The following is a 12,824-nucleotide window of genomic DNA, read 5'->3' on the forward strand; positions in this document are numbered from 1 at the left end:
TCACCACTTCAGTTATGGAGGCAGTCTTGGGCCTTTCAAGTGGTCCATTTTCCCTTTTCCCTGGCAGAAAAGTCACCCTAATCCCCACGCTGACCCTGCTGTCAAAGTTTGCAAGTTGTACCTGCCACAGTTCTTCACGGGTGGTTATAGCAGTCGTTCTGCCTACATGTGCTGTCATGAGAAGAAGCTTATGCACAGCGTCGGACATTTTTCTACGGTGGTGTTATGTGACACCATTTCCTTTCTCTTTAGCTGGCCACAGCTCTCTACAATGAAAAACAGAACTCTTTAAAAACACAAATACCTCAAAATGCAATTAAATAATCAAATGGAAATTTATACTTCTTGCTCACAGTTTTCTTCAATTAAATGAATGCGTTCAGTAAGCGTGTACCAGTTCCAACCAGGTACAGGTTCAGCACCATGATTTCCTATCACGTATTGGGAAAACTATAGAAAGTCATATTCCTCTGCTGGATACCACAAGGTTCCACTGTTGCAGTGCAGTCATCTTACTGGTGGGAGATTGGGACTTCTCCATTTGTATTGGGTGGGAGGGAGGGAGGGGCACAACATTTCTGCTTCATTTTGGAGATAAATGCAGGCATTCCCAGTGGGATTGCTGGCAATTCTTAAGATTTGGGCCATTATTAAAAATGAGTGAAATCTAAATATATAAGAGATGACAAGATGGGCAGACTTATTCAGAGAGAGTAGTTTGGTTTGAACTATTTTACCAAGCAACTTGTTAAAAACAATAAAAAAGCAATAACGTAATCAGGAAGCATTAGTGTGTAAGAGAGAAGAGTATTGCCCTTTTCCTCGAGTGTTGGGATTCAAGGGATCAGAAATTATGGTTGTATAATACTCTAGTTAACCCCAGTTTTGAAAACTGTGTTTATTCTGGCACTCTGGACCTCGTATCTCTGGAAAGAGATTATGGCCTTAGAGGACTTCGCAGTGGGGAATAGGGGTGGGGGGTGGGTGCGCCATGTAGATTGACCAGAATTATTTATGATATTAGAATGATAGGGTTTTAGAGAATTAAATTTTGAAGGCAGGTGGTTTTCTATATGGAAGAGTAACAGATGATTCAATTGGGGTATTTTATGGTGCTTAAAGGATTCAGTAACATAGAGAAAAACTGAACAAGGTGGCATAAGAAAACTAGAGCTAAGCTTTTCTAGGATGATGTCAGGAAGCTCTTCCTCTTGCAGAAGGTAGCTTAAATCTGGAACACTCCTTTTAAAAAAAACTGTGGAGATTGATGGATATTACAAAGGTATTAAGATTTACTACAACATGACTGGGAGATAAAGTAAAATGGTCTGATGGACTGGCAGAACATACTCAAAATGTTGAATGGTCTGTTGGATGTTGAGTGGCTTTTCACATCCTTGATTTTATGTTAGGGAAATAAAACAAAACTTAACTTTTTTAAGGTGAAAGGATTCTCCCCGATATCTAGTTCACTTTTGGGAAAATAACTTATGGGAATTTTTTTTTACCGTTACTGACAACCTTTTGGAGTTCTGTTAAGCTATTGGTGACACTGTTGTCTGCCAGCAGGAAGATTTGCGAGGTGCATTAGATTAGCATATTTGCATTAGCACTCCACAGACCAAGTAGTAGCTTTAAGTATGGAGTAAGGTACTTCATGTATAGAGTAAGATACTTAAAGTAATTTTAAGAAGTGTTTAAAGGAAAGAGGGGAAACTAGAAAAATAGAAAAAACACAATGTTGTACAGTTTATTCTATGAAAATAATGTAACATGATTAATGTTAATTTAATTGAGAGCTTTGGATGAAGTACCTTACAGATTTAATCATATACTAGTATAACTTAACTTAAATTTGACTGTACATTGAGATCTTATTGACTTGTTTTTTTCCAGAATTACTGCTTACAAGACCGCAATCTTAATGTTTATAGGTTGGAGATTTACCAGATGCAGAAATAAAGCCCCCGGAAAATGTGCTGTTTGTTTGTAAACTCAATCCAGTTACCACAGATGAAGACTTGGAAATCATTTTTTCAAGATTTGGACCAATCAGAAGGTACTTTTTGCAGTTACATTTTTAAGCGAGCAAATGCTTTTTGCGTGTGAAGTTCTCGATGTACTATTCTATAGTCTTCAATCAGCTATTAACAGTCGATTATCTCACATTAATCTTAATATTCCTTTGAAGTGGTCAAGCAAACCATTTAGTTATTTTAAAATTAACAGTAATTAAACCGGATAGTTCACTCAGCAGTTACCTAGGAATTCCAGGATATTATGAAAACCCATGTGGTGTAGTTAATCCTGCAAAGTTCTTGTTAACATCTGCAGAATGGCGTGAAAGTTGGGAGAGCCACCTCTCTAGTGGAGCATCAGCTTGATATATTCATGGTTGAGAAATCATTGCTGACAGCAAATGTACAGACTCCTCTGTCACCATCTATTGGAATTTTTTGAGGTAATCTCAAGTAGGATGGATGAGGGAGAGGCTGTGGATGTTGTGTATTTAGATTTTCAAAAGGCCTTTGACAAGGTGCCGCATAAGAGGCTGATTAATAAGATGAGAGCCCATGATGTTACAGGAAAGATATTAGAATGGATGCAGCATTGGCTGATAGGCAGTAAGCAAAGGGTGGGAATAAAGGGATCCTGTTCTGGTTGGCTGCTGGTTAGTAGTGGTGTTCCGCAGGGGTCGGTGTCGGGGCCGCTTTTTACACTATATCGATGACTTAGATTATGGATTGGTTTTGTGGCTAAGTTTGCAGATGACACCAAGATAGGTGGAGGAGCAGGAAGTGTTGAAGAAACAGAAAGGTTGCAGAGAGACTTGGACAGTTTAGGAGAGTGGGCAAAGAAATGGCAGATGAGACACAATGTTGAGAAATGTGCGGTTATACATTTTGGAAGAAGAAATAAACGGGCAGATTATTATCTAGATGGGGAGAAAATTCAAAATTCAGAAGTGCAAAGGGACTGAGGGGGGGTCCTCGTGCAGGACACCCTAAAGGTTGACCACCAGGTTGGATCGGCAGTAAGGAAAGCGAATGCTATGTTGGCATTCATTTCAAGAGGAATAGCGTATAAAAGTAAGGAGGTGTTGATGAGATTCTATGGGGCACTGGTGAGACCTCATTTGGAATACTGTGTGCAATGTTGGGCCCCGTGTCTTAGAGAGAATATACTGATGTTGGTGAGGGTTCAGAGAAGATTTACGAGGATGATTCCTGGAATGAAAGGGCCTACATACGAGGAGCGTTTGTCAGCTCTTGGACTGTATTCATTGGAGTATAGAAGAATGAGAGGGGACCTCATAGAAACACTTCAAATGTTGAAAGGATTGGAGGGAGTAGATATGGCTGAGTTGTTTCCCTTGGTGGGTGAGTCCAGGACAAGAGGGCACAGTCTTAGAATTAGAGGGCCCATTTAAAACAGAGATGAGGAGAAATTTCTTTAGCCAGAGGATCGTGGATTTATGGAATTTGTTGCCACATACAGCTGTGGAGGCCCGATCATTGGGGGTGTTTAAGGAGGAGATTGATAGGTATCTAATTAGTCAGGGTATCAAGGGATATGGGGAAAAGGCCGGGAATTGGGGCTAGATGGGAGAAGAGTTTAGTTCATGGTGAAGTGGTGGAGCAGACTTGATGGGCCAAATGGCCTACTTCTGCTCCTTTGTCTTGTGATCTCAGAGCTGCTACACAATTAAGTTGTTTGAGGAAGGTGGCAAGGTGGTGAGAGTGGCCTTGTGAGTCCTTAAGATTGACTCTTGACCCCATGAAAACTTGTAATCGTATCAAAGATGTGCAAGGAAGACTCCTGCTGATTGTTGACGACTGATGAATCATCGTCCTCTGTGTTGAACACCATTTAGTGGAAACATTTGGGAGAGGAAAAGGCACAGGTATACTTTGGAAGGGGGATTTCACCACTGCACAATAGCACAACCACTGAGTGGCAATTCTAAAGAAACGGATGCCAGAATATGTGCACCATTTTTAAAGATAAAACTCATTTTTTAACTGTCATTTTTTTTTGCCTGTTTTGAACCACTGTGGTCCTTTTAAATGGATGTTAAATAGGGAGTTCCAGGATTTGGAACACAGGATTGGATTATTTCAAATATTGGAGATCAGGGGATTGCAGAGAGATTCCTCAGGGCAGTGTCCTAGGCCCAACCATCTACAGCTGCTTTATCAATGTTCTATTGCAAGGTCAGAATGAGAAGCTCACTAATGAATGAACAATGTTCTATTCTGACCTCAAAATGGAAGTTCCTTGCATGACCACCCAGGCATGGACTGCCAGGTAACAAATAACATTCTCAACCATACAAGTGCCAAATAATTAGCTTTTCCAATAAGTGAGAATCTAATTATCTACCCAAGGCAATGGTAGTGCTGTTGAATGACGAGTCCTCATCTACTGCCGGATTAGGTCGGAGCTTGAACTTCTGTGGCAAGTGCCTCACCATCAGTCTCCACAAAGCTGCTCTGAATCTTGCAAGGCACAAGTAAGAAATGTGATTAAGATTGTTGTATTGTTTGAAAGAAAAAACAGCCGCGTTTGTAAAACGTACATCATGGCCTTTGCTTGTCCCGAATCATTTTATTGCAACAAAAGTTCTTGGCTTACTTTAAGCAACTGAGCCACTTTTGAGAAAAATAGGTTGAACTGGAGAAAGGAAATGGATGTGTGTGAGGGGACCTCTGATCTATTGTCATCCATCCTTGGGAAAGCATGGCAGCAGGAAGGAGTGAATGAGGGTTGGCAGATGAGGTAAAAGTAGTGCATGTGAAGAGTAAAACTGTCAGCTTTAATTTGAATGTTACTTGTCTCAGAAGTGAATTATAGTAACATCTATTCTTCAGCTGTGAGATCATTCGAGACTGGAAAACTGGAGAATCTCTCTGCTATGCCTTCATTGAGTTTGAGAAGGTAAGATATACTGATATTATGCATTATACCTTTCTTCCAGTCTATATTCAATCGAGTTATTTTAAGTACATTTTACTATATTGCTAGGTTTTGGTGCTCACATTAATATTTTATTGTGAGTATATTTTAAAATTTGTTTTTGGTCAAATTCTCAGCCAGAGGTAACAGCAATCAGTTGATTGTTTCTACTTCAATAGATTAACAGAAATCTGAGATAAACCACTCGTGGACTTTCTGCCTGTCTGTCACTGATGCTACACTATGCAATAAAGAAGAACGTTCCTGATGTACATTGTATACATTGCATTCAATTGATCAGAGTCAACTTATGATACATAAACAGCCTAATGATCTAAAATATCACTCAGGAAGGAACCAGTGGAATTTAAATATTAATAAAATTGATGGAATCTCCAGTCTACCTGATGGATTTATATATTTGAGTGAATGGTGAAACCTACAAATGCAAACTCTTAGATTCCCAACTAATCTGCATTTACAGTTATTGTATTAGTGATGACAATCTCTTGTCTGTCTGATGTGGCTATCAGTCTAAGGTTTCTAAGGTTCCTAAGGTTAATGTGAGAGCTTGGTTTTGTTGATAGCATTCATACCTCTATGACAGGAATTTGACATTCATTTTCTTTTCTTGATTTGAGTACGTAGTCTAAACTATTACTTTAGAGCATACCATTGTTACAAGTTATTTGCTACAATTGAGATATTATTGTATCCACATGGAATAAAACAATCCACGGCAGAGTAGTTGAAATTTATTTTCATTGTGGCTGAAATTCTTTCTTCTACAGCCACAGTTAAAATGCAGACTGAACATCCACATGTCTCATTAGCCTGTTTGTAGGATCTTGCTTCACATAACAATGCATTTCCTTCCATTGCAAATTGACTAGACTTCAATTTATTCCGTTAACCTGAAGTTCACATAAGGAATTCCCATGTGGTGTCTCATCCATGAGGAATCTCAATGGAAAAGATGGTTCTGCAAGTCCCTTTTCTCAAGATGGTACCAGGACTCTGACTCAGATGTAGAAATGAGTGAATATCCCACAGTTTTTGATGATATAGAACTTTGTACAAGACAGATCTTCACAGCTCTCCTTGAACTTTCTGTTACAAGGTTTTGCAGCATGTGGGAACAGTGCAGCTTGAAATTAGATTTCAAATTGGATTACTGCCCAAGTCCTCAGCATGCCCAACTTCAGTTACCCAAATTCTTTAGTACAGCTGGCCTATTGCTTTTCGAGCCTTAACTTTACTCAGTGATTTTTCACTGTCCGGCAATGAGCTGTTGTTGCTTTGAGCCATTGCTGTCAGGGGAGCAGATTTTCTCAATTAGAGCATTGAGTCTTTGGGAATGCAAACTCTCACTACTACGTAGCTGTCGTTCCCAGGGCCCCAAACCAGTGTTATCGACTCAATGAACCATTGCTGTTATAAAGTGGCATACATTTGAGATTAATTTATGTGCATTTTTTTGATAGCATCTGTTTCAATTCTTGCACTTGTACTATCTCACAGCAAGAAGACTGTGAAAAAGCTTATTTTAAGATGGATAATGTGCTGATAGATGACAGAAGAATCCATGTGGACTTCAGCCAATCTGTAGCTAAGGTTCAGTGGAAGGGGAAAGGTAAGTTCTCTAGTTCAACACATTCAGTAGCACCTAGAAGTACATTTTAAGTTCATATCCTTCAAAAGCACACTTAAGATACTAGCCCATCAGGAAATGGTTGCTTTTGGAAATTACTTTTTATTATCAATTTTAAAAACAAAATTGCCTTTGCTGTTTTGAATCCGTCACTTTGTTTCAATGTCGTAGTTTATTTTGAAGTAGTTCCATGCACACATATTTGTAATACTACTTAATACCATTTAGCTGTTACAAACAGTGGGATATTAGAAAAATATAGTTTTCCAGTTTCTGCATTCTACCTTGTAACGCTGGAGGTGAGCTTTGTATTCCTTCACTGGAGCTTTTCTAGATGTTTACGCATTCCCAGTATACCAAACCTGGATTCATCCCGACCAGTGCTATGTATACAGTTAGTGTAATTTGCTCTTACTATGTTCATTTGGCTCTTGAGCATTCAGTTCACTAATTGCTGCTGTGTATTGTGTTGTCAACCAAACGCTAAGTTAACTAATATGCTTCATCTCCCGTTATCTCGCCATTACTGTTACCATGCTGTCAATGTACATGCAGATTACTCTTTTTATTCTACTGCTTGCATTCATTTCCATCTGGCACTGGTCTGCTCATATACTGATTTTATCTAAGTCTCTGTATATGACCTAGGCTGAAACATGTCAATCTTCTTCTTTGTCCCTCCCTGATTCCTCCTGGCAGTGGAGGGACAAAGGTTGCTAAAGGTGGCAGCACATGTAGATTACACTAAAAAAGCTGTGTGTTTTGTATCTGGACAGTTTTGGACAGCCAATTATCAGAAGAAATAAAAAAAGATGGATACAGTTAGTTGAGGGGTCATGAAGAGAGATTTGAGAAGCTAGAATTTCCCCCCCCCCCCCACAAAGGCAGAGTAGATTAAGGAATGACCAAATAGATGTCCTTAAGATTGTGAAGAGCTAGCATAGTTCCCTAGTAGCAATAAATTGTTCCTATTCATGAGCAATTTGGTAACAAGACTGCTGATCGTGCAAAAGGATTACAAGGAAGCTTGGGGTGGGTGAGAAGGAGGTTTCTTTACTTGCAAGGTAGTTGGAAGTCTTTATGCAAGTCTTTGGCACAAAAGATTGCAGAGACAGATTTTTAAAATTATTGTAACCATAAATTGATCACCAAAGTGGAAACTAAAGCATGCAGTTAGGAAGTAGCGGGAGCCAAATTATCTATTACAGTGCTGGAACACGTTATGAAGCAGCTTGTTAGAATGTACCCCCACCAATCTCCAGATATTGAGAATCAGTTAAATAGCCACAAATTTCTGGTTGCCATCCTATTCCTGATCACAGAATCCTTTTCCCAATTATCACAGATACCTGAATCTATGCTATTGTTTAAAGAACTGTTCTCTCCAGTGTTTCTAGAATGCCGCCCAAAACTCTGAAGCACCTTCAAATTATCAGATTCAACTTCAGTCCAGGTAGACCTGCAACCACTTCCCCATGTTCCAAAATCTCAAGGTTTTCTTATAGCTCCTTGTCCCGGTAATACTAGATGTAATGTTCATGTTATTATAAAAGATCTGATTGAATGCGATCATCCATTTAGTATGAATTTTCCAGTTGTGAGTTAAGAAATAACTGATCTTCCCATCAGAGATCAGGGAGTTAAAAATAACCTTGTATTGGGTAACGTCTTATAGGGATGATGGCCCCTGTTGTGCTTTTCAATTGAACAAAAGGATAAGTCCATTTCAGGTGATCTGAGTAACAGAATGAGGAGACTAGAGTAAACTCAGATAAACTTAGAGAACATGAAACAGCAGAGTGAACAAAGGAAGGAAGCAGGCTTGTAAAATCAGTAAATTTTATCACTTTACATCGATTTTCTTTTTTTTAAACTTTGTATATATTAGAAACAACAAGCCTTAAATAGTGTAAAAAATCAAAATTAGTACACTGAGAGCTAGTTGATAGTGCTGTTAAAGAACATAGGAATTTGAATGGTATTAAAAGCTTACTCTACTCTCTTACTTAAACTTACTCTCCTACCACTATTACCCAGTTTTCCTATCAAATGTTCTGTGTGGTTTGCCTTGGTTGCCTTCTTTAGTTGCCCTTGAGATTTAAAAACTGCAGTGAGAATTAGGACACTACATATATGGCAATCTTCATGAACATGTAACTGAATTGTTCTTGCTAAAGTGTTTTTTCAGTTTTTTTTACTCCTTTGTCGTCACAGGTGGAAAGTATACCAAGGAAGATTTTAAGGAGTATGAGAAGGATCTTGGCAAATCTTCCAATGTTGCCCTGAAGGATAAAGTACAACCTAAGCAGGAGTATCTTTGGACTGTTTCAACCTCATGTCAGATTGGTCCACCAACAATTGTTTAAAAACCATTGGATGTAATAACTGAGTCAGCCTTGAAGAATAGTTGGGCTTTACTTTGTATTATGCTAACAATTGTCTCTTGCTAACCGTTGCTGCCCCCTGCCCCCCAAGCTTGCTGGTCATTTGCTCTTGGACCAAGCTGCTTCTTCCAACATGTTCCTAGGCGCAATCTTACATTGGTAGGCCACTTCAGGCTGGTCAGCAAAACTCTGAAGACTCTGCACAGTTCAGGGCCTTTCTGATCAAAAGTAGCTGGCTCTGTTCCCAGAATAGCTTAGACAGCGGGGCTCAGAAAAGCTTTCAGTGAGATGGAATGTTTGTGACTGTCTCACACTCAGAACCATTCAACTGTTAGGAAAAAATACAAGTATTAAAACACTAAAAAAAAACTTTCACATACTTAAATAATTTGTTTTTGTCAAATAAGAAGGAAATTGCCTGTAACTTGCTCTTCTTCCTGATGATTTCAGTGAGACTGCTACTTTCATGGATTCAGTGAGTAGATTTTCAGCCAAAGAGCTAGCAATTTTTGCCCTGTTGTACTCCATGAGCAGTGCACATGTGCTGAGGCTGCAACTTATCTGGTGTGACATGCTGTACTTCAGCTTGTGCTCACGAGTCCTGAGTGTCCACCCAGTTAAATGCTTTAAAAGCCTTATGCAGAAGATCGGCTCATGATATTTCAAAATTTTTCATTTTTCAATTAAAAATAAACCAATTTCATTAAAAATGTGGGAAGGAAGTGAAAATTGAGCATTATTTGTTGTTATTAAGAAGTACTTGATGCCTGTTCAGTTATTGCACCTAATGGTATAGTGGTTTTCATCAATTGCAATTTTTGTTTATTGGTCATTTAATTTAAAAATTCTTATTTAAAGATAAAAATACTCATCTAAGTAAAATCCTTCTTCCATAGGTCCTGCTTGGAAAGATTGGGAATGTTCAACACTTTGATTCCTGGAATAAAAATAGAAAATGCTGAAAATACTCAGATGGTCAAACAGCACCTGTGGAGACAGTGACAGAGTTAATATTTCTGATCAATACTCTGTTATCAGAAGAATCATCGACCTGAAACGTTAACTCTGTTTTTCTCTACATGGGTGCTGCCTTACAGGCTGAGTGTTTCTGGCAATTTTTGTTTTCTTTTATTTCAGACTTCCATCGTCTGTGGTAATGGTTTTGGTAATAATTCCTGTCCTGGATGTTTGGTTGCAGTGAACCTCTGGTTCCCAGCCCATCACTTGCTCAGAAGCTTGGATTGAATGCTTGGATAATGGAGCCACTTATTTAGGATACACCAGCCCACCTGTTTACCTGACCAAACTGGAGCATTCCTATTTTAAGTGTCCTAAACTTCAAAATGGAACTTTTTCATGTTTATAAAAAAAGAGAAAGATTCAAAAAAACATGATCAAAAGCAATAATAAAAAATAATTATCTATTTATCTATACTTATTTAAAGAATTATTACAGGTGGGACTTCCCTTAACCTCATATTAAATGGTTTGCATGATGCACAGTTGTCCTCAGTTAGGAAATGGTGTTCAGAAATAAGTCACGTATTTTTAAGCAATTTCTCAGACTTCTATCTTTCCACAAGTTCTTGAGCTCAGTAGTTACAGGAAGTAGGAATTGGGTGGGCAGTAGCCAGTGATCTTACCTTACAGCTGTTCTCTGGGATGTTTTGCAATTCCTTTTAGCCAAATTACAGAAAACCAGTCCTGTGAAAGATTAATACTGCAAATATTTTGATTTATGGGAAATCAGAAATTGGGCATTATTAAAGGTCCTATACATCATAAAATTTGTGTTAAATATTGGTTTAGGTCAACACCCAGAACCACAGAAATGTTATGAGGTCCTTTATTAAAACCACCAACAGACAAAGCTTGTTTGCTATTTTTGAGGGATACCAAAGCTAATTCATGAAGGGAAGATCAGGAGGCTTTGAGCTAGATTTCTCCCTCATCAGCAACTAGTGCATGAATTCAGTCAAGGACTTAAAATTCTACCTTACAAGTGTAACCTAGCACTTGCCTTACAGCAAATGTTCCTTAACACAAAATCCTAGCTCCAAATATGAACTGTTGCTGGATGAGGCTGAGGTCAGTAGAAGTCACCGACATAGCAAGAAACACCACAAGGATAAACGGCATCGTCGTCATTCAGAAGAAGGAGGTGACAAGCGGAAGGCAGCAAAACACAAGGTAGCAAAAACTGAGCTGTGTACATTTAAGCTCCCATTCACACTTTTATTGTACTTGATATTGCTCATTATCTTGAGTTTCTTGGTGCATAAGCGTGCCACTGGTGTGGAGTTTCACGTGAAGACCTACTATGGTGCAAAAGGTGTACAGTACAGCTTCAGGATATTTAACCAAACTGTTGTATGCAGGCATTTATGCTCCACATAAATCTTTTCCCATCTGACTTCATCTCTCCTGTTCCCTTCTCTGTCAAGTGCTTATTTGGCATTCCTTTCAATGGACATAGGCTATTTGCCTCAAATTTTTCATGTGGTATTAAACTATATTCTTGCCACTTCTGGGATTCTTTCTTGAAATCTCTGCTGGATTTATTAGTGTATTCATGACATGTAGTTTTGGTCTTTCCTCTACTCTATCAAACCTCTTCATAAGGTTAAACCCCACGAATAGATTATTCCTCTTCTATTGCCTAGAGAATTGACCTCAGTCTTTTTTAATTGTGATGATTATAACCTATAATTTCTGCCATTGTCTTTAAAAATCATTGTTGTACTTTCTCTAGTGCCTTTATAATTTTATAGAACAGTGCACAGTACTCTCAGCTATATCAGGAAATTCCAGGGATGTTCATGATTTTTTATCTCCACAAATCTTCAATAATCTCTTCCCAATAGGCAAATCATCATGCCAAGTTCAGGTGTTTGTAAAGGTCCTTGTAACCTCTCCCATTCCCCCAATTACCGTAGGATTTCAACTGGCCACGTTAATTAACAAAAAGGGTCAGATAGTCTAACCAGTTTTCTTGTGTCACTTGTCATGTTATATTTCCTGACTTATTTTACCACAAATGACAAAAACTTTCTGAACTGCTGGGTTATTAGTTAAGAATCTTGTCTCTACTGCCCTTTAGCCAGATGGTCCATCATATAAACTCTATGTTATATGTCAGAACCCTTGGTATTAGCTGTTCCTAAAAAAAAGCTTCAATTTAAAGAAAATAAGCATGTTATTCCAAATGCTAGATCTCGCACAAAGGGAGGATGAAGTGAATTCAGTGTGGTAAGTTGAGCAGCGGAAATTGGAGGGGGATTTATAGCAATGCAGGAAGGGGCGAGGGGACAAAATAGTTGCAGTTTTAAACTGTACGGTTCTGGTCGCCACACTATAGGAAGGATGTGACATTAAACAACAGCTTCTTCCCTACTGCCATCAGGTTCTTGAAACTATCTGAGAAATGTTAACACTACCTCTGACTATATTTCTCTCTCTCTCTCTCTCAACTTGCACTAATGTCATTATGTTTATTTTGTTGTGTAAGATGTATATAATTTATGTTAACTCATGTTTGTCATGTTCTGTGCTGCAAAAAGCAAATTTTCATGGCATTTATACCGTGTATTTGTGCCTATGACAATGAGCATGAACTTGATTGTACTGGACAGGGTGCAGAGGAGATTCACTGGGATGTTGTCTGGGGTGCAACATTTCGGTTATGAAGATAGACTGGATTTGTTTTCCTTGGAGTAGAGGAGGCTGAGGGAGGAACTGATGGAGGTATACAAAATTATGAGAGACATAGATCAGGGTAGATAATGGGAAACTTTTCCTCATAATAGAGGTATCTAAAACAAAAGGGCATAGGT

At 38.6% G+C, this 12,824-nt stretch overlaps 1 protein-coding gene across 2 annotated transcripts in view; it reads left to right on the top strand.

The window, feature by feature from the left end:
• ppil4 (peptidylprolyl isomerase (cyclophilin)-like 4) overlaps positions 1-12,824 on the top strand; it is a 38,637-nt gene that overhangs the window by 23,018 nt on the left and 2,795 nt on the right. For both annotated transcript variants that reach the window (XM_052025407.1, XM_052025408.1), the window contains exons 8-12: positions 1,935-2,059; positions 4,872-4,938; positions 6,478-6,589; positions 8,822-8,918; positions 11,046-11,181. In XM_052025407.1, coding sequence (XP_051881367.1) covers positions 1,935-2,059; positions 4,872-4,938; positions 6,478-6,589; positions 8,822-8,918; positions 11,046-11,181 — 537 coding nt within the window. The remainder of the gene's footprint in view (positions 1-1,934; positions 2,060-4,871; positions 4,939-6,477; positions 6,590-8,821; positions 8,919-11,045; positions 11,182-12,824) is intronic.

This window comes from Pristis pectinata, chromosome 10 (genome assembly GCF_009764475.1).
Source record: "Pristis pectinata isolate sPriPec2 chromosome 10, sPriPec2.1.pri, whole genome shotgun sequence".
NCBI lineage: Eukaryota > Metazoa > Chordata > Chondrichthyes > Rhinopristiformes > Pristidae > Pristis > Pristis pectinata.